This window comes from Condylura cristata, unplaced genomic scaffold (assembly GCF_000260355.1).
Source record: "Condylura cristata isolate star-nosed mole 26May11 unplaced genomic scaffold, ConCri1.0 scaffold00017, whole genome shotgun sequence".
Lineage (NCBI taxonomy): Eukaryota > Metazoa > Chordata > Mammalia > Eulipotyphla > Talpidae > Condylura > Condylura cristata.
The window spans coordinates 21,040,097-21,060,251 of NW_004567118.1; the positions used below are offsets into that span (position 1 = coordinate 21,040,097).

The 20,155-nt window shown below is 50.2% G+C and overlaps 1 protein-coding gene across 8 annotated transcripts in view; it reads left to right on the forward strand.

Moving 5' to 3' along the window:
- Positions 1-20,155, forward strand: part of MPRIP (myosin phosphatase Rho interacting protein) — a 124,026-nt gene that overhangs the window by 63,682 nt on the left and 40,189 nt on the right. For all 8 annotated transcript variants that reach the window (XM_012726212.1, XM_012726216.1, XM_012726214.1 and 5 more), the window contains exons 4-6: positions 12,348-12,499; positions 15,896-15,980; positions 18,799-19,024. In XM_012726212.1, coding sequence (XP_012581666.1) covers positions 12,348-12,499; positions 15,896-15,980; positions 18,799-19,024 — 463 coding nt within the window. The remainder of the gene's footprint in view (positions 1-12,347; positions 12,500-15,895; positions 15,981-18,798; positions 19,025-20,155) is intronic.

Here is a 20,155-nt window from a genome sequence, read left to right on the forward strand (position 1 = left end):
CCACCTCCCAGGCCATGGCAGATTTGGAGGGGTGGCAGCTGCTGAAGGCTGGAGAGCTGAGATGTGGGAATTTCCATATAAGGCCAAACCTGCTCCAGCCTGCCTGTGTGCCTTCCCCCACCTCCTCTCAAGAGCCGCTCTCCTCCCACCTTGTTTCTGAAGAAACAGCTCAAACAAGGCTGGAGGGCAGCTCTGCCTCAAAGTCCTTTAGTTCCCCCTCATCCCCTTGTCTGTATCCTCTCCTTAATAGCTTCAGTTTTCTCTCTAACCTCCTTATCTCACATGCCCTGAAAGAGAAAGTTCAGCAGCTCATGCTGAAGATATAAAGTAGTCAACTAATATCTACTATACCCAGTGCTGAACCCTTGGGTGTACAGGGAACTGTGACAGGGTTCATCTTTTCTAGGAACTTTCTGGAAGAAATCGCAGGCAGTGGTGTTAAAATGAAGTGTGCACTTTTAGAAGTGAGTAGAGTCTGTAGGACGAAAGGTAAAAGGGACTGTCCATAAACACTGTGCTCTATTTGATAAAGTTCTTCCCACAGGAGAATGGCTAACAGTTCTGAGCCCCCTATGCCATGTGCTGGGATTGGGCAGCTAAGTAAAGGAGTGGTGGATGGTAGTACTGCTGTTGGAACGGGAGGTTATAGGCAAGTAGGGAGAAAGGTTAGCACAATTCATTGTCCTGGATTAGATGTCAGAGACATCAGTCTGTTTAGCTTAATGGAGACACATAAGGGGGAGAATGGATGAGCGCTCCATAGATACACACACTTATACACGGTGGGGAGGGGTGAAGTGGGGAGAGGGAAGGGGAGGGAAAGGGATGGAGGCATGGATGTGGGTGTACGTACAGGTTATAAGTGCCTGTATTTCCTTGTTCTGCCATCTGAGAAAGCAATAGTCCAACAGCAATGAGCATGCCCAGTGCTTCAATCTTCTCTTTTAATTCTATTCATTTTCCAATAAAAGGAACCAGGCTTCTTGGAGAAGGGGCAGATTCTAGGACAGGGGCAGGAAATACTGAGGCTGCACCTGGAGTAGCTTGGAGTCCAGATAGTAAGGAAGTACTTTGAGAACACCCATGTGCACACAGGTGGGGGAAGTCAAAGAGACACAGGCCAACTGAAAAAACTCTCAATGTCCAAAAACTAGGAATGGGTAACAAAAAGTGTAATTGGATGATAACCCACAATATAAAAGAAGCAGCCATGAGTTCATACTGATACAGTAAATGATAATTCACTTATTTGCAGAATAATCAAATATCACCTCCTGGCAAAACACAGCAAAAACAATTCTTAGACTCTGAAAATACACTGGTTACCAGAGGGAATGGGGACTGGAAAAAGGGGACAGGGAAGGAAAGGTCATTGGCATGGATGTATTGGTGGATAAGAGGATACGTGAAGCATGTGCACATGGAGGTGTGGGAAAATGTACCCCCAGAGTTATATAATTATGACTGTCAATATTACAAATAAAATAAAACTGTAAACAAAAAAGAATATTCTAAACATGTATGGCTATTCTTCTCTCAAGGGGTAGAGTTAACTTCCCACTCCTTGCATTGGACTGCACAGAGCATCCTCCTTTCCAGGATGACAGTATATGGACAGGGGCAAGGAGCAACTTTCCAGCATAGAAAACTGATGTGACCACCTCTGCCAGGTGATCAAGGTCACAATCAGCACTGCTAAGTCTGTGTGTGGACAGGACTTAGAAAGGGCATTTTACCTCTGTGACCTTCCTCCCCCAAATCTATAAAGCATTCTAACCATGAGAAAAACATGAAATAAATCCCCACTGAGAGATTAGTGTTGTCAGGAAGTAAGACAAGTCTGAGAAATTGTTACAGCCATGAGGTACCTGAAGTGACTGGGAAAAGAAAAAGTACAGTAAGAAAGAAATAAGTAAATCGAATAAAGTGTGAACTTTAATCATTCTGGACCACAGTTGGTTCATTTGTTGTAACAAATGTACCATACCAATCTAAGGTATGAATAATAGGGTAAACTGAGGGGGATATGTGGCTTCCTACTAGTGTCATAGCTTTTTCTGTAAATCTAAATCTATCTGAGATAAACATTTTAAATATAAAAGCAAAGAAATACCTCCATATGAACTGGAGGGAGAAAGGAAGCTGCTCTAACCCAAGGTATTCAAGGGGACTAGGAAATAGGATGCCATTGAACTTGCTCTTGAAGAATGGGGAGACCACACTCTGGCCAGGAAGCCTAGGCAAGTGTCTAGCTGTAGGACAGGTGGGGCTGGGGTCTTGCGAGAGAAGCTAGAAATTGGTTGGACTTAGGTCATGAATGGCTGTTACCACTTTTTCATGTGCTTGTCGCCCTGCATACCTCCACTGTGACCTGTTTATCCAGGAACCTCTGTTTTCTGTCTCTGCAGAGGGAGGTAAACGCTGACAAGTGAGAGATTACACTTGGAATGACTGTTGAGGCTTAAATCAGCGTTCTTCTCAGGACTGTAACTGTAGTTACAAACTCTTCTGTCTAGTCAAACCCAGCAGCAGAACCAAAATTGGGGAATTCAGGATTAACTTGCTCATTTGTGGTTCCATCGCCCTTGGAAAACTGGCAGTTTACTACCTTCCCACTTCCTCCTTGTGTCCTAAGCTCAGGCATGAGGTGAGGTCTGTACCTGTACCTATCTGTCTCCCTCCGTTAGGCTTGCCCTCCCCCAGTCCTGTGCCCCACTCCCTGACCTGCTTACCTGCCCCCTTAGGAGGCCTCTCCAACCTGGCTTGCTCACAGTCACTCCCACCCCCAAGCTTCTCCTTCCCCACACCTACTTCATTTTTCACTGTGGCCCTTCACTACCTAACACATTGTACACATCATTGTACTCAGTCTGACTAAACAGGTCAGTTTCACAGGCAGAGATTCCTGTTTGTTTTTTGTTTTGTTCTGTTTTTTGACTGCTATGTGAATGGTACCTGGCACATAATAAGTGCTCAGTAAACATCTGTTAATGGATGAATGCCATTGGAAGTGGCTGTTCTACTTTTTTGTTTTTCATATAAAATAATACCCTCTGTTATCCTTAGCCTCAGTTACCTGCAGTTAATCAAAAATACAAGATACTTTGAGAGACCCACTCAAATAAATTTTATTAGAGATGTCATAGTTGTTCTATTTTATAAAGTTAGTGTTATTACTCTTACTGTGTGTGCCTAATTTAGAAATTAAACTTCTATCATAGGTATGTACTTATAGAAAAAAATATGATGTAATAGAGTTCAGTACCATCTTGTAGTTTTGGGCATTTAATTGGGGGTCTTGGAAGAAAGCCCCCATAGATAAGGAAGGACTTCAATATCTGTAGTGGCGATGATGTGAACCGCAGGTTTGTAGGGACAGGTACTTATTAATAGGTCCTTAGTAACTCACCTCTTATCTCTAGCTGAACTCCTCTACTGTTCCTGCTGTCTGTGCAAGCTCCTCCCATCGGGGACCTCACCAGACAAGTCTAATCATTATGCCATGAGTAGCTTTTAAGACCTCTGATTTCTTGGCCTCCTCACACGACATTTCCCACAGTCTGTGTTCAGACCTTCATCTTAGCCTGATGAAGGCAGCTGTTTGCATACCTCTCTTCCCTTTTGGACCCCAAGCTTTGTGAGGTGGTGGTCTTGCTCATTGTTGTCCCCAGGACTCTGTATGCAGTGCCTGTTGTAGAACTAATGATTTTTGAATTTAGCCCTGTTCTGCATCCCCTACCCCTCATTCAACCCTACTTTGTTTGGGACCTTTTTGTCCATTGCTATCACTTCTGTAAACCAAATTGTGTTTATTTCTGGCCCCTGTCAAGTCCTGACTTGTGTGAGACCCATCTCTAAGACACCATCTCTGTAGTCTTTTGTGGCGGGGGTCCCAGCTTCACTGGAGGAGGAAGGCTTCCTGGTGCTGGAACTGCCTGGGGGGAGGGGGGAGGCTTTTTTGAGCAGCGGATGGGGCCTGCGGGGCCATGAAGTGGGGCAAAGCTAGCCCTGGGACTGTGTGTATCCAAAGGGATAATGCCTCAGGAGAAGCTAGGTATTTCTGTTGGTGGCACCAGCATCCCGACAAGCCTTTCTGTTTGCAGTTTACCACGTTCTTCCTCCCTGGATCCTGGTAGTCCTGGGCCTCATGGGTGCAGTGTGCCCTTGCCCATCTGACATCTGGAGTCTGTTTCCTCTCCTATAGTGTACTTGATGAATCAAGTCCTGCAGCTCTGATGGGCAAGATTCTCGGTCAGAAGGAATCTGTTTCAGTTGAGAATGACAAGACTGTGACAATTTCCCTCTCTTTTGTACCTGAGAAGGCTATGCTCAAGTCCTTTTCTTGACCTCTGTCTTCTCAGCCTCTCTCATTCCTCCAGCTGAGCCCCGTGGGACTGCCCTGTCCTTTGAGTTCCCTTCCTAGACACAGCCCATCCCCAGCACAGTCCTCTCAGCCCTTAGTCTTTCCAGCTCTGACATGCAGTGGACCTTCAGCTCTCTCTCTCTAGCTCCCATTATTTTGGCCACTATCCACTGTCCAGAGTTGCTGCCAGAGCTATTCTACTCCCATTGGAATGGCAGCTTGCTACCTTCAAGAAATCACTAATATCCTTGCCTTTTACTAGCCTGCTCTCTCTCTGCCTGTACTCTTCTCACTTCCCTTCTTGTCCTGCTGTTTTGGTCTATTTATGAGCTAGAAATGCCAGAGAAAAGTAACTGGAATATAGACTAAATACAGGGGGAAAAAGAAATTTACTAGGACCTGTGTTTTCTGTTGTACAGAAAGATAGAGCACCTGTTCTAGCTGAATGATGCAGGCCAAAATCCTGAGTCATCCCTCACTGCTTTCTTGCTCACCCACCACAAATCCTTTAGGATCTGTCTTTATCATATCCAAGTCCAGCCACTGTTCCCTCTGCCTGCCTCCCTTGTCTGGGCCAAAGTGCTCATGTGAGCCACAAAGCCTCCACCCTTTCCTGGGTGTCCCTCCCCGCTGCTGCAGTCATATCTTCTGGGCCTAGCAGACTGACCTCCTCCTGCTCCCTTCCATTTCTACTGGCAGGCCTGTCTGCCAGCTTCCTCAGGCTAGTTTGAGCTGGTCCCTTCCCTATAGCTTCAGCCCTGTTTTTCTTCCACTGGGTCTCTATTCCCAGTACCATCCAAGACAGGGTCAGACGCAGAGTCAATGCTAAGTAAATGTTTGTTGATTAACACGAGTCCATGAGTGAATGAGTTTGTTTATACCTAAACATCTGTCTAGTGGGTTCTAAAGTGATTACATAGCCTCTTAGGCAGGCCTTGAGAAACTTGCTCCCCTTCCCTGTACCTCACCATCAGGAGATAAGATTAAAGTAGAACTGGGAACCTAGGCTGGTACCTCGAGTCCAGACATAAGTCAGATAGGTGATCACCTACCCCTTCTAGGTCAGCTCCAAAGACACTGACTCACCAGGAGCAGAGGCTGTGGCAAGAGACTTGTGCAAGCAGACCTGGGAAGGATAAGAGCATAGGTACCAGGTGGAAACTAAGAAAGGCAAATCTATAAAGGTGGGTTTTAGTGGTTGGAATTATGGGGAAGGAGATGTATTTACTACAAGGACCAGAGCTAAAGAAGTAGGTTTCCTGGTTCTAAAGCAAGCCAACCATCATGCTGACTGTACCAGTCCTGTTTAAATCTGAATACTCATACATATAATCTATTCTTGTTTATATGTAGTTAGGCCTGAGAGCCATGCCTTTTAGGAAAATAATTTTTTTTTAAGGATTTTTTTATGCACACAGAACTGGGGTATACAAGCCAGAGGTGCAGGGGCAGTGAGAGGCTTCACCAGAGACACAGTGGGGAGCAGAACAGGCAGGTCAATGAAGTACACTGCTGAGGGGAGCAACAGGTAGGTCAGGAGAGGTCTGCCACGCCATATGGGTCACCTCAGGGGCTGAGGATCGAACTTGCACTGAAGTGGCTGCGGCTGACTTGCAGTGCTGTGTCCTAACCCATTGCGCCACCAGGGAAGGCCCAGAAAATAATTCTTACATTGTCCAGATTTGGCTGTGCTGTGAGGTGCTGAAGCGGGAGGGGAGGGGAGGGGAGGGGAGGGGAGGGGGCCAAAGATCAGGCTTGTAGGGGCTGAGCGAGGGTGGTACACTGCTCCTGCCCTTGAGAGGTAGGAAGCTTGTGGGTGGGTAGGTTGAGGTCTGTGTCCTCTGCAGCCTCTGTGCTGTGCCATGAGGGCAGGGGAGGGAAGGGGTATCTCATAAGGTCATGTGAATAGGGCCAAAGTTCTCTGTAAGTGACCACTTCCTCACAAGGAACATACTGCCTCAATGAGGCATTTCTGCTGGTTTTCCTATTGCTTTGTATTGTCATAAAATTTACCATCTTAACCATTGTAAGTTCATTGACATTAAGTACATTCATGTTGTGTAACCATCATCGACATCCATCTCCAGAATGTTTTTATCTTCCCGAATTGAACTCCATATCCTTTTAACACTGCTTGTGCTTTTGTGTCTGACTTATTTCCATTAACAATGTTTTGTTGTTTTTTTTTTAAAGATTTATTTATTTATGCATATAGAACTGGGGTACAGGCCAGAGGTGCAGGGGTGATGAGAGGATTCACCAGAAACAGAGTGGGGAGCAGAACAGGCCGATGGACAAAGCACACTGCTGAGGGGAGCAGCGGGCGGGTCAGGAGAGGTCTGCCACGCCATGTCACCTCCGGGGCAGGCGGGGATCGAACTCGTGCCGAAGTGGCTTTAACATCTTAGTGTTATGCTTTAACCCACTGCACCACCAGGGAGGGCCCCAAGAGTTTTATAGTTTTTGCTCATACATTTAGTTCTTTGATTCAGCTTGAGTTAATTGTGGAATAGATGGCACTCGGTACTTGAAGGTGTCATGCTACCATGGTGGTTAGGTGGGATGAAGAAGATGAAAATTCTCTCCTGCCTTATTCTTGGAAGCAAGGTGGGCCTTGGTTGGGTAGTGCCTGCTTCCCAAGGAAAGCTCCACTGGCAGCAGGCCTTGGTTGTTTGGCGAGAATGTGTGCATCTTGCTGCCCAGCTAGCAGCCCAAGCCAGTGGGCCAGTCTGGCACAACGGATGTGAGAAGGTACTTCCTTATATTTGTTAACTGCTCCTAACAATTCCCCATGAAGACAGAGTTTAGCCAATTGAAAATCTCACAAGATGGTCATTTCCACAGGAGCCCACCAACTTCTCCAGACCACTTCAGCTTATGCAGTCGGAACCACTAGTCCTGCTCCTCCTTCTGCAGCTCTCAGGCTGCAGGCCCAGGGTGGGCACCACACTGGACACAACAGCTCCTCATTGTTGTTTGCAGTTGGCAAATATTACCCCCACTTGTGGGCTCCTTCTTGTTGATTCCATGGAAGTCCCTTGGAAAGCCCAGACTACCGTTAGTTGACAAGAGCTTCTCAAGGGCCACCTTCTTCGAGAATTTGGGTCTACTCAGTTCCAGGAAAAGCTTGTTCCTCCTTGGACCTAGCTCCAGATGCCTAACCAAGTTTCCAGCAGGGCTGCCTGCCAGGTCTGCTAGGGAGCTGTGGGCACCACATCATTGCCTTTGGGAAGACTGAGGTGGTCATGATCCTCTCTGATTTGGTTGCGGTGAGCTTAGCAAGTGCCCCCACTGGGTCACACCTCATGGCCGACTACAGGTTCTGTCAGTAATCCTGGGCATGACTGTGTAGAAGTGGTTGTGAAGACCAGAAGGAAAAGATAACAAGGAGAGGCCACATTTGTTTTAAGTGCCTCCAAGGGGCGTCCAGTCCTTGGCTACTCTGAGCCCCAGCTTGCAATTCTCTGAACAGGTCTGTGATCATGCCTGCCTCCTCTGGCTGCCATCAATCATTACCTACAGAACTTATTTAGTGCCCTGTGTGGCCCATGTGGGCACTCACTGAGTGGTGCTCCTGCTGTAGGTGTGTCCTCTGTCCTGCTGGAGGGCACTGCATCCCACTCTGCAGTGTGCAGTTGTGCTGGCTGACTGTTGTCACCAGGAGCAGTGCTTCCTGCTCCTTAAGTGTATCAGTGTGACTGTGACCAGGTACTAACATAAAATGCAGTGCACGTGGCCAAGTTATTGTTCCATGGTGTTTGACTTAACTGGTGTGACTGCACAGGTACGTGTCCTTCCCACTGGGAAAGTTGTTCTCCATGGGTTGCTACCAGCTAAGTTTGTGAAGTATGCGTCTGTTGCAGGACCTCACGCAGTGGGTGGAGTTAAACTTTACTTTCAGAGGCACTTTCTGACCTTGGGATTCTGTCCTAAAGTAAAGCCTTTGTTTGTATGGGCCTCTGAATGGGAAATGGGAGATGAAATGGATTCCCATCCATCCACGCCTTGTATGTGTAACCTCTTCTGTCCTGCTTTCATTCTGGCTCTTAGAAGTGCACCTCCCCAAATTTCCAGTATCCAACAGAAAATAGAGGGCCTGTTTTCCAGTGTACGTCTTTGGCCTACAGATGGTGTGGCTCCTGTGTCAGGATCTTCCTAAGTGGGCCGCTGACAGGCGCCTCCATTGCAATAGACAGTTTCCCTTGGCCTTTTGGGTGCCAGTGGACAAGTTACAGGTAGGAAGGCTAGGTTCTTGGCAAGATGTGGTCATGTCTCTAGAGAGAGGCCCTTGTCTGGGCTTTCTGCATGGTCACCTCATGCTTGAAAGATCTTCAGCCTGGTGGCAACTCTTTGCTGTCCTAGTTGGTGGTGTGTGGAGCCAGAAGAGTTACAAGAGGCTCCTAGATGACTCAGGACATCAGTGACATTTCCAAGGCGAGAACTGAACCTATAATATGGTGGCATAGCACAGTCAGACGACCTGCACACAGCCATTTTTTTTTTTTTAAACAAAATAGGCAAAACTAGGTGATGCTTATTATCCTCAGAGAAGTCCTGGATTCCTAACCTCTGGAGGTATAGAATTAGGGCAGAGAGCTTGTCAGACAAGCTGGTTTCTCTGTGGACTGTGTTAGGGGTAGAGGGATCCCTGACTGGATCTGGGTTATAACCCAGATATTTCTCTTACTGTGTAAGGGCACAAGCCAGCCTCCCTGTGAAATAACTTGTTAAGCAGCACATTGCCTCCCCAGTGCTGCGATAGCTCCAGGACAGCAGAGGTGGGGTGCCAGCCCTGGGGACCCTTGGGGAAGCTCTGTGAGTGCAGGGGCGCAGTTGAGTGAAGAGTAATGGGTCATTGGTGACACAGCTTCTGAGGGCTATGGGGGTAGTCAGAGAATGCATGGACTCAGTGAGCACACCGAATGTGACACCCTATCCCACAGGCACACAGGCACAAGCAGGAGAGGAGTGCTGGGGCAGTGGTGCTCTCAGGTAGTGAGGGTGAGCGTCCGGAAGAACTTTTCATTCAGGTAGTTGGTAAGCACCCCGGGACCAGTTTCCTTTCTTTTATGGCCACTGTGTTCTCACTGCTCCCTGTTCTAGCTATGTAATGGGACTATGTGATGCCTGCCACAGTGAGAAATATTTACAGGGGTATGAAAGAAGTTACAATAATGAGGTCCTGACAAACAGGTAGTACAGTTCTCACCTTCATTCCTAGCTTGTTACAATTTTGCCTTTCACTGAAGCTTCTGAAAGACTTCTAGAGGGAGGGGGAGAGCCCTCACTTCACACATGAGGAAACAGCCCCAGAGAGTTTGTGGGAAATCTTTCAGTGGGCTTAGTGACTGGGACCCATGGCCACACCAGCTGCAGGACTGGCTGGGAATTCCTGTCTGTCGCTGGCGGCCCCGTGCCTCATGAACGTGCGGACAGTGCATGAGGGGATGGTACACATTTTCGTGACCCAAGCCAGGGAGCAGAAGTCTCCAAGGAGGAGTGTGTATTCCCGGGCCGAAGTGGGGCAAACTGGGTTGGTCCGTTGAAAACAAAATACTAGGATTTCTGTTGACATGTTTATTATCCAAATTTAACTTACCTGTGTATGTGTGTTATAGTTTATAGTGTTTTGGTGCCATGGTGCAGGTAGATGACTTATCAAGTCTGTACACCTGTATGTCATAAGTGGACCTGTGCATTGTGCACTCGTGAGCCCAAGGGTCGGGGCAGACACTGAGGGCACAAGAGTCCCCTTGGAAGAGCCCTCTGCCCCTCCTCTCCAACTCTGTGAGCCCACTCCTGGCCATTCTGGAAATGAGTCCTTTAGGCATGCTCATCCTTCACAGCTCACATCCTGATCCTCACAGTAGACCATGTGTGTCCATACCTGGGTGTTCTCAATTCACACAGAGGACCATACCCTTTCTGGAGCCACAGAACATGTGTGATTATGCACTGGGGAGTCTGTACTCTGAAGTAACCACCTTTAATTTGCCCAAAGACAGTTCAGATGGGTGACTGGCTTAATGCCAGCGAAGGTGTGGGGCTAAAACTTCTGGAGGACTGGAGCAGGTTGGAAAGGCTAGAATGATCATGTGTGTCTGCCCTGGGGTGAAGGACACATCCTGCAACTGTGGGGACATTGTTCATCTGGGGAAGAGGATGCAGGCCCAAGTTGTGTGGGAACCACTCCAGCCAGAAGGCGTGCAGGAGGGTGGGTCCCAGACCACCTCGCTAGCCTACTGCTCCTGAAAAGCCCCTCTACAGGACAGATATACCCAATTCCCTTTCTTAGCTCAAGGAACTTCCATAGCCGCCTGCCTGGTAGAGATAACTATCATAAGGCTGCTTCAATCACCCAGCACACCAGGCTTGACTTAGGTATGGACACACGCAGGAGAGACTCACCCCTACACCCAGGAATCAGCTCTGAAGGAAGACTCACCCGTAGCCAAGCGCACATGCTTTTCCTGGCCTGAAGATAGAGGTTTCCCTGGGAGCCTTGCCCTAAGACATCCCTAACCTGCCACCTTTATCCTGAACCAAAGGAGAACAAGATGATCCCACAGGCCCATAAGGAATAGCTTCTTGTAATCCGGAAGCTGACTTTCTCTCCTGTGGGCAAGAGGGCCTGCGACCATGTTGGGTAGAGATCTCTGGGATCACCGTACCCCTCAGGTCTGGCTCTTGCAGACCTGCACCAGGGTGGGAGGTGGGAGGTGGTGGTAAATCAGGAGAGCTCCGAGATCAGCCTGAAAGTACTAGCAAGATGGTTGGGGCTTATATTGGAGGGGTCTGGAAGCTTTATCTTCCCTTTGACAGAGGATAGCTTTCTGATCGTGGGGAATAGTTGGCCTGAGCTCAGCATCCAAGGCAGACCAACCCATCCCTTCTGCTTGCACAGGTGAGGACTTACTCTCAGAGCTCCAGAAGGGACACACCCATGATGCAACCCCAGCAGGTTGCCTTGGCCTTTTCTCCCCTGCTACTTACTTCTCCATGAATGAGGTTGAGGGAAGTGCAACATGGAAAACTGGCTGCTGCCCCTAAGCTAGGAGCTGAGAGTTGCCCCTTTCCTGCCAGGATTGCCCTCCCTCGGCTTGCTGTAGGGAGCACCTCCTGGCTCCTGCAGGGAGGAGTTCTGCCTGTCGAGCAACTATGGCAACTTTCTTCTTTCTAAAAACATTCTCCTGTTGAGGCCAGTGGAGACCAGCAGATCCAGGACTCAAAAGCCATCTTCAGGAGGCCCTATCTAACCTCAGTAGAGGTTTCTTACAACTTTCTTAAACTTGGTTTTTGTTTACTAGCCCTAATTTCAGTGCCTAACTACCTTTGCTGTCAGAAAAAGAAGGAATGTCATGACGTTTCTCTCCCGAGCCCGGTTAGGTGGCAGTGGATCGTTTTGCCCAAGCAGCTTGGCCTACCTTTAAAGTGTTTATGATGTGTGTGGCTCCAGCCTGTCAGCCCCACAGCTTGCCTTCAAGGATGTGGCTTCTCCCTGGCCTCCTCCTTGCCTCTAAAAATAACCTTGCTATTTTGAAATAGCACAACCTCCTCTGGAGCTTTTTCTCACTGCTCTCTTGGATCAGTAGCCCCTCTGAGACTAGGCTCTTGGCTCCCACTGTCATCCAGCTGTCCTCATAGAGCTGTCCCCTTCCTGTCTCCCCCTTCCTCCAATGCTAGCTGGGATATTGTTCTCCAGCTGGGATGGAATGTCCAGCTGGATGTCCTCTAAGAAATCCAGGCCTGTCACTGCTCTTCCTAGGGGGGTGGGTAGGTAGGTAGGAAGTGTGGCTGTGGGGCTCAATAAGGCAGAGTACACTCCATACCTTTGTTATAATTGGGGGTCTGCACAGTTTAAGAGGCTTAATGACCAAGGGGTGACAGAGTTTAGAAAGTCTGGGGATGCTGCGACAGTTTGCTGCCTTACTCTGCCCGCCCCATCCTGTGACCCCAGGTGACTCCCTGCCCTGTCTTCTTGCAGCCCACAACCCTCCCTCAGGGTACCATCAACATGAACCAGTGCACGGATGTGGTGGACGGGGAGGGCCGAACAGGCCAGAAGTTCTCCCTGTGCATTCTGACCCCTGAGAAGGAGCATTTCATCCGGGCAGAGACCAAGGAGATCATCAGTGGGTGAGTCTGCTCAATGTCATCTGGAGGGTATGCTTTTGCCCACCAAGTTGGGGTCTCCCACAAACTGGGCGGTACTGCCTTCACTTTCTTTCCTCTTAGTTCCCTGTCTGTCCACAGCGCCACCGTGTGTCATATCACACCATGCCAGAAACTGGCCTCACCTTCCTTGTGCCTTTGCTTCATTCCTGTGTCTGCGAACACTTGCCAAGGCTGCCCCCTTGTGTCCTGCTTATCCCAGCACCTCCCTCTGCTGGCCCTGCCTGGTGCCATGTCTTCCTGGGACCTCTACTGCTGCACTTCCATTCTCACTGCACTGCCAGTCTTCTGCCACGCCACCAGGAAGACTCAGTCTCCAAACCATATCTAAACGTGCCTCTCTTCTGCCTAAAACATCATCACCTGGGGGTTCAGTCCAAGTTCCTGGGCTGGCCATGAAAGGCCTTTCCCCTGCCCTCCAGCCTCACCATGCCACCACCCTCAGGTCCTTGAACACTGAACAACTAGTTGCTGCAAACCCCACTTGCCTGTCTTTGCTCCCACCTTCCCCTCTGTCTGTAATGACCCTCCTCCTCCTGCTGTTAGTCAGCCTACGTAACCACTCTTCTGAGATGCCCTCCCTACTTGAGGCACTTATAAAAAATAGGGTTTGTGTGTTACATGGCTGGCTTCCTCAGCCAGTGGGAGGCCTTCGAGGGTGGATCTGTGTCACTGTCCTTAGTACCCCATGCAGGAGCCACTCTGATGCTGCTGCACACATCGGCTGCTTGGAATGGAAAGTCTCTGGAGTATATATCTCTCCCTGGGCAGAGGCTTGGGGGGCCGTGGGACATGGAAAGCGGACCCAGCCGTTAAGATCGCTGACAGTGTCGGGGTGAGCTTGCAGGCCCAGCACACACAGTGCATGTACGTGGTGGTGGACCTGCCAGGAACTGGGACTCTGGATCCTGGATTCATGCTTTGGGGGGCTCAGAAAGTTTTGGGAGGGAATACAAACCAGGAGGTCAGAGGACCAGGCTGATTATTGCAGTATAGAATAGATGGAGTTAGAAGGGGAAACGCTTCAGTTTCAACAAGTAAAATACCTCGCTGAACACCAGCCAGAATTGGGGAGTTTGCTCAGCCACATCCCATGTGCCCATCTCTGCACCATATGTCCATATTCACCCCTTGCCTCTCTTTCCTGGGTGAAATTTATTAGCATAACATCTGGATGCCTCTAGATGCTTTCTTCTGGGCTTCCATGAGAAACCTAGGTACAGGGGCCTATATTGGTCATCTGTACCTGGGCTGGGCATCTCTACCCATCCCCAACCCTGCTCTGCCCTAGAGTCTCAGTGCCATTCAGGCACAGCTCCAAAAGCTCTATTTAGTCAGCAATGCAGCCACAGCCCAGGTCTTTTCACTCCTCCTTCAACACCTCATCCTTAAGGCTCTCAGCTCTCTCCAGCTCTCTAATGTTTACAGTTCAATCACTCAGCTAATCTGCAAGGGCTCAGGGCACCCAGAAGACCTGCATCTTCCTGTCACATTCCTGTCACATACTGAGCTCCTGTGGGAGTGAGTACCCTTCTGAGTAAAGCTTCTAAAGAGAACTTCTGCAGGAGGGCCTTGCAATGTCCGAAAGAAATTTCAGCCCCTTCAGAAGGTGGGGAAGCAGGTCTTTGCAATTCCACAAGAAGATAAACTCCTCGGCTCTCCCTGGTGGTTCAGCGGGTTAAAGCACAGCACTACGAAGCTAGCCTTGGCCACTTCAGCTTGAGTTCCATCCCTGGCCCAGGGGGTGACCCACATGGCACAGCAGACCTTCCTGCTGCTCCCCTCAGCAGTGTCCTTTGTCAGTCTGCCTGTTCTGCTCCCCACTCTGTCTCTGGTGAATATTCTCACCACCCTTGCACCTCCACCTGTACCCCAGTTCTGTATGCATAAATAAATAAATCTTTTTTTAAAAAGAAGAAGAATTATTTAAACTCCTCACATTGCCTGAGTGAGGCCCTGAGAGAGTCTGTTCATCTGCTGGCTTTGCAGATGCAGTCATGGCCTCCTTGGCTTTGGGACCCATGCCGTCATCTGCAGGTGACAGGCTCCTATGGCACAGGCGACTGTTCATTCTCCCAGCAAATAAAGTATTACCTGGGCTGGATAAGGGTGACTGCGATCCCCACACACAAACCTGCTTCCCTGGCCATCAGCTGTCACAGCACAGTGGGCACATCTTCCCAGGGCTGTTCCAGAAGGCTGCTGGTTATGACCTCCCGTCCTGCCCTATTTTCCCTCTGCCCCAAATTATAGATGCATCTCTGATTTCTAAGGACACAAGCCCTTCTCCCTGCCCCAGGCCCAAGTGCTGCTGATACTTGCAGCCTCCATCCAGGGTGCTGGCAGTGCAGGCCTTGCCTTTCTTTGCAGCCAGCTGTCAGCACTGGGCCCCATGCAAGCTGGCAGCAGACCCAATACAACCTGGGCAGATGTGAAACTACTTGTGGTACCTCGCCCTCTGGAGAGGATGCTGGGGCCACCCTTCACCATCAAGCCTGCTCTTCCTGTCCCCCTTTCTCCCATCTGTTCTTGTTCCCTCTGTCTTCTCTAAAGTTCTGTATAGAGTAAGTAGCTGTGATGCCTCTTAGAGATGTTGTGTGATGGCCTCAGAGATGAGACTGAAGCAGAAGAGGCTGGGAGCCACCTGACGTGGTTAGAGAGTGGCAGAGCCAGATCTAAATCCAAGCCTGTTTGTCTTTCTACACTTCCTGTTGCTTTCCCTGCACTGGGCTAGTTGATCTCCTGGTAACAGGTCCCTGGGCAGGGTATGAGGGCAGCTCTGTCAGGCTTTTCCCGAAACTGGAGTGCCTGGCACACCTACTGTGCAGCTGGGACCCAGAAGTGAGTGAATAAGTCTGGGAGGTCAGCTCTGAGCCCTTCAGAGTGACCTGCCTTGGGGAACTTTGATAGCATGAGTCTGGTGTCTGGCCTCAGTAGGCCTACACGGCTCCCAGTTGCAATCCATCCATGTGTTTGCCGACTTCATGCTGGGAGGGCAATTTTAGAACTACATCTAAGCCTTGAAGATAAGGTTGGTAATGGAAATAAGTGACGGGCCCTGTCAGTCTGCCTCCAAAGTGCAGCCTGCCTCACATGAGCCTGCCACGGGGTCCCCATCTGCCTGTGGTCATTGCCCGTCAGCCACAAGTCTAGTTCCACACAACCTGGACTTAACCATGCCCCAGCAGTAGCAAGCTCTAATCTTGGGTGATACTCTGCCCCTCTTAGGTGCCCAGCAGCCTAGCCACTAGGTGGTCACCTCCAGGTAGGAAGTGTGCCTTGTGCCCGGACCACCCAACAAGGAGAGTCCTTGTCCCCGAGAGCAGGGGTCCAACTTGGGGCTCTTTCCTCTCTCTGCAGATGGCTGGAGATGCTCATGGTCTATCCCAGGACCAATAAGCAGAACCAGAAGAAGAAGCGGAAAGTGGAGCCTCCCACACCACAGGTAAATGATGGGCTTGTCAGAAGGCTTTCCCTTTCTGGAGCTAAGGCGAGGTGAGAGGGCCCAGGAGGTTAAAGGGCTTCAGGAACCAGCCAGAAATTAGGGGTGGGGAAAGAGGTCAGGCCGAGGCTGAGGAGGTCACTAGCCCTGTATGTTCCCTCAGCCCCTGGTATGTGGACTGCAGTCTGCATACTCCACACCAAGTCACAGGAGACGACCCCTGTGGGGCCGGGGCGACCCTGCTGCCTCCAGCAAGGACTAAGTGCACCCCTGTGTGTTCATCACCCTGGAAAGCTCAGCTGCTGGCAGCCAGAGAGTGATGAAGCAGCTGCTTGCTGCAAATTCTCCTTGCCCTCCACAGTCCAAGAAAGGACTTAGATGGTTCCGCTTCCTACACAGAGATGACCCTGCAGACAGCAGGCTGAGCGGGGGCTGGACAGGAGGGGCCCAGTTGGGTAAGTGGTGGGCCCCACTATTGCTCTCAGCTTTGACTATCAGTGGAAAAAACGGGCACTGACCTTGATTTTTGTGTTCAGCCCTGACTCCCATGTTAGCAGAGTGGGAAGTGCCTGGGTTGGTCTGCACTGGTCTAGTCCTGGAAGGTAAATGTCCCTGATAGGAAGTAGGTAGAAGTGTAATCAGAGTTGTTCCTGGACACTGAATATGGAGCTTCACGAGTAAATCCTCCCCCCCCCCCCCCTCCACTCTACCCTTGAGCTGACTGGTTTGAGAGGAAAAAGTCACAGGCAGAAAATGTTTAGGATTACACTGTGTTTCCATGGTAATGCTTGCAAACAGTGTGGGAGCAGAACTCCTGACTCCAAATAAGGCAACCACATGTGCAGAAGACACAATTGTCCCAGACTGGGGAATTTGGTTGTGTTACTGCTCCCCATTGTCCTCTCTCCTGGGGCACCCCCGACCTGCAATACTGCTGGGCATGCCAAGCTTCGCCTTTTTATTTGGTAGCAGGAGCCAAATGATCACAGTGGGGGGAGATCACCAAGTTTGCTGAAGGTCGCATAGAACCAGGGCCCCACTGGATCCCAGCCTCTTCTGCTCAGCACCTCCTGAGCAGAAGCCAACTTGGCAGGTCTCTCTTCTATCTTTTGTTCCCTAGTTGGTTTTTGGAAGCTGTGGACTTTCAGTAGGGGCTACTAGTCCTGTGGGGTGAGCAGAATTGGGACAAGGCCGTCCCTCTGCAACCTGATGTTAAAGGCATTCTGGCTCCCCAGGTGGTTCTGTGGAGTGAGATTAAAGCCTTAGAGGCAAAAAGCCAAGACTTTATATCTAGACTTTTTCTTCAAGGCTCCACATGGGCCTGGAATAGTTTCAGTTTAAACCAACATGGGGTAGAAGTGTCACTCCACTGTGCCCTGTTATACTCTACTCTTCTCCAGGAGCTCAGTCAGGTGGGAGCATCCAGGGGCCCTCTTTAAGAAAGGTGTCTCAGGCAGTTGGGAGTTGGGGCCATGAACAGTACAAGTACTGGTTACAGAGTCCTACTGGAAGAAGAGAATGGGGCTTCAGGGAGAGCAGACAGCCTGTTGATTGGGGTACAGCAGAAACCAGGGCAGGGAAAAGAGACAGGCTGCAGTTGGGAACGCAGCACTATAGGCTCCTGGCAGCAGCTGCTACTCAGCACTTGTCATCAGCAGAGGACAGACTTCCTGGTACTGAGGTGCTTAGAGAGAAGGAACAGTAATCCACTCTGGGCGGCCCCAGGCAGGAAGGAATGCCGTGGCATCATTACCCGCAGCCCCAGAGTAGTGCTTGGCCTCTGGCCTCTGTCAGGAGACCCTGGGTTGTCAGGAGGAACAAAAGAACCTGGAGTGACTTCTCTTGGGAAGTGTGACTGCTGGGGTATGAAGTAAGGGTGGCTGCTGGCTGGAGGGACAGTAGTCCTGATGCTGGGTCTTCGCATATACGCGCACACTTACACACAGCCTGTGTCATCTGCTACCCTCACCATAGGTGCAAATCAGAGGTGGGATTCTAATAATGAAGTTTGGCATTGGGATAGGAGTAAGAAGTGGGCATTTGTATGTTATCCCCCATGTTTGGAAGAGAGCTGAGATGTGTCTCACTTTTGAGAGGGCCCAGAGGCATCCTGCCAAAGAACCCCTCAGCAACTGGCACCCAGGATACTGGGGTGGGCAAAGGAGGACTGGCTAGACCATGAGCTGGTTGTGTAACGCAGCTCAGAGTCCTGCCTCTGACTCTCTCTGGGCTCTAGGTTTGTGATATTAAGATTCCCCACTGCAAAATTACACCCTGTGTCTAGCTGAATGCCTCCCTTGAGAATGCTTTTCCCATGGAGCACCACCAGTTCTGGCTTGGGGAGAAATAGGGTTGATACTATTCCCATATCGGTGACAGGCTCCTCTCTAGCTTGTGCAGGTGAGCAGGATTGCAGGTTTGAGTGGGATGTTTGGTCCGCATCTGATGATTCTTTCCTTCACATAGTACCCATCCACTCCCCTAGGGCTCTCTCTGGCCTGGGCAAGTAGAACTTGAGTGTGTTTGATGACAAGGCTCCAAGCAGAAGCCCCATGCATTTGCCAGGTCTAGTCTGAGGCCAGTCAGGTCAGACACTTGGGGGTGTTTGGCTGGGACTGCAAAGGTAAAAAGGTGCTGTACAAAGGAGCTTTTATCCTGACTACAATGTCTGTTCTGAGTATTCCCTTCTGGGGATTCCGGTACCGGGCACTGTGTAGTTGACCTTGGTATCCCAGGTAGCCAGACACCCAAGCAGCCAGAACCTGTGCACCGCCTTGGGCCCTATGTTCCTGCCCTGCACAGACACCACTCTCGCCCCCAGGAACCGGGCCCAGCCAAAGTGGCTGTCACCAGCAGCAGTAGCAGCAGCAGCAGCAGCATCCCCAGTGCAGAGAAGGTCCCCACCACCAAGTCTACACTCTGGCAGGAAGAAATGAGAGCCAAAGACCAGCCAGATGGGAGCAGCCTGAGTCCAGTTCAGAGTCCCAGCCAGAGCCAGCCTCCTGCTGCCAATGCTCTTAGGGAACCTGTGCTGGAAAGTAAAGACGGTAAGTGATGGCTAGGCTGGCTGCATGCCCACTGTCCTGGGGCCACCTCATGGCACTAGGTTTCCACCTTGACAGTTGGGGGCCTCAGTTGGGTCTACGGAGCCCTGGTCACAGTGCTCTTTGCAGGGCTGGTGTGGGACACCAGAGGTCTGGCGTTGGCCTGACCTCTGCATTTCTTAAATCCTGTCTATAAAGGACCGCAGTGGTACCTCCTCTGTGTCATCCCCAGGTGGGATTCACAAGAAAAACTAATCGGGCCTGCGTCTGAGGAGGCCTCTGGTTTCTGTCCATTGTGGCTGCCTCGTGATGAGGGCCTTAGTAGGCCTCGATGCCCTCTGTCCTGAGAGTGGCAGCACTCAGAGCAATAACTCTTTCTCAGCCCATCCTGCCCCAACCCCCAGTGAAGTCTGGGAACAGGCTGCAGGGGAGGAAGTGACTGGCATCACCATGCTTTCTCCACCTAGCATGTTGGAATTGCCTGAGTGGAAGCAGGGCAGCAGCCACCTGCCACCCTATCCAGATTCTTGAGGGCTCTGCAGGCTTGCCTTTCTAGTTTGTGTTTTGTGCAGGTCATTGGAGACAAATGGACAGCTGGGATTAACCAGCTCATTTAGGCCAGAAGGCATTTTTGCATAAACCCAGCTGAGGTGTCTCAGTCCTGCTGTGGTACCGGCTGAGGCTAATCTATAGCTGAAACTCCTCTCCCGCTGTTTTCTGCCCCTCCCTCCTCAGAAACATACTAGAAGACTGAGTGGCAGCTAACAGCCATTGGTATCCTCCATGATGCTTGGTAGGAAGTAGTTGGTGGGCTCTCTCTTGGGAGAGCGCTGCTCTCCTGGCCAAGTTTCAGAAGGAAGCCCGGGAAAACCCCCCACCTCAACCCCCCAGTAATCTAGCAAGAGACAGAGAGGTTAGGAAAGGTTATTCCAGTCCCATCCATGTTCTGCCCTTGGGCAGACTGCTTGACCTGTGAAGATGGAAAGCAGAGAGGTAGTCTCTGACTGGATCTGCACAAACTTTAAAAAATATCCTCAGACTGGAAAAGATCATGCTTAGTGAGATAAGCCAGAAAGAGAAAGAAAAATACCGGATGGTTTCACTCATAGCAGGAGTATAATGGACCAGGCGAGA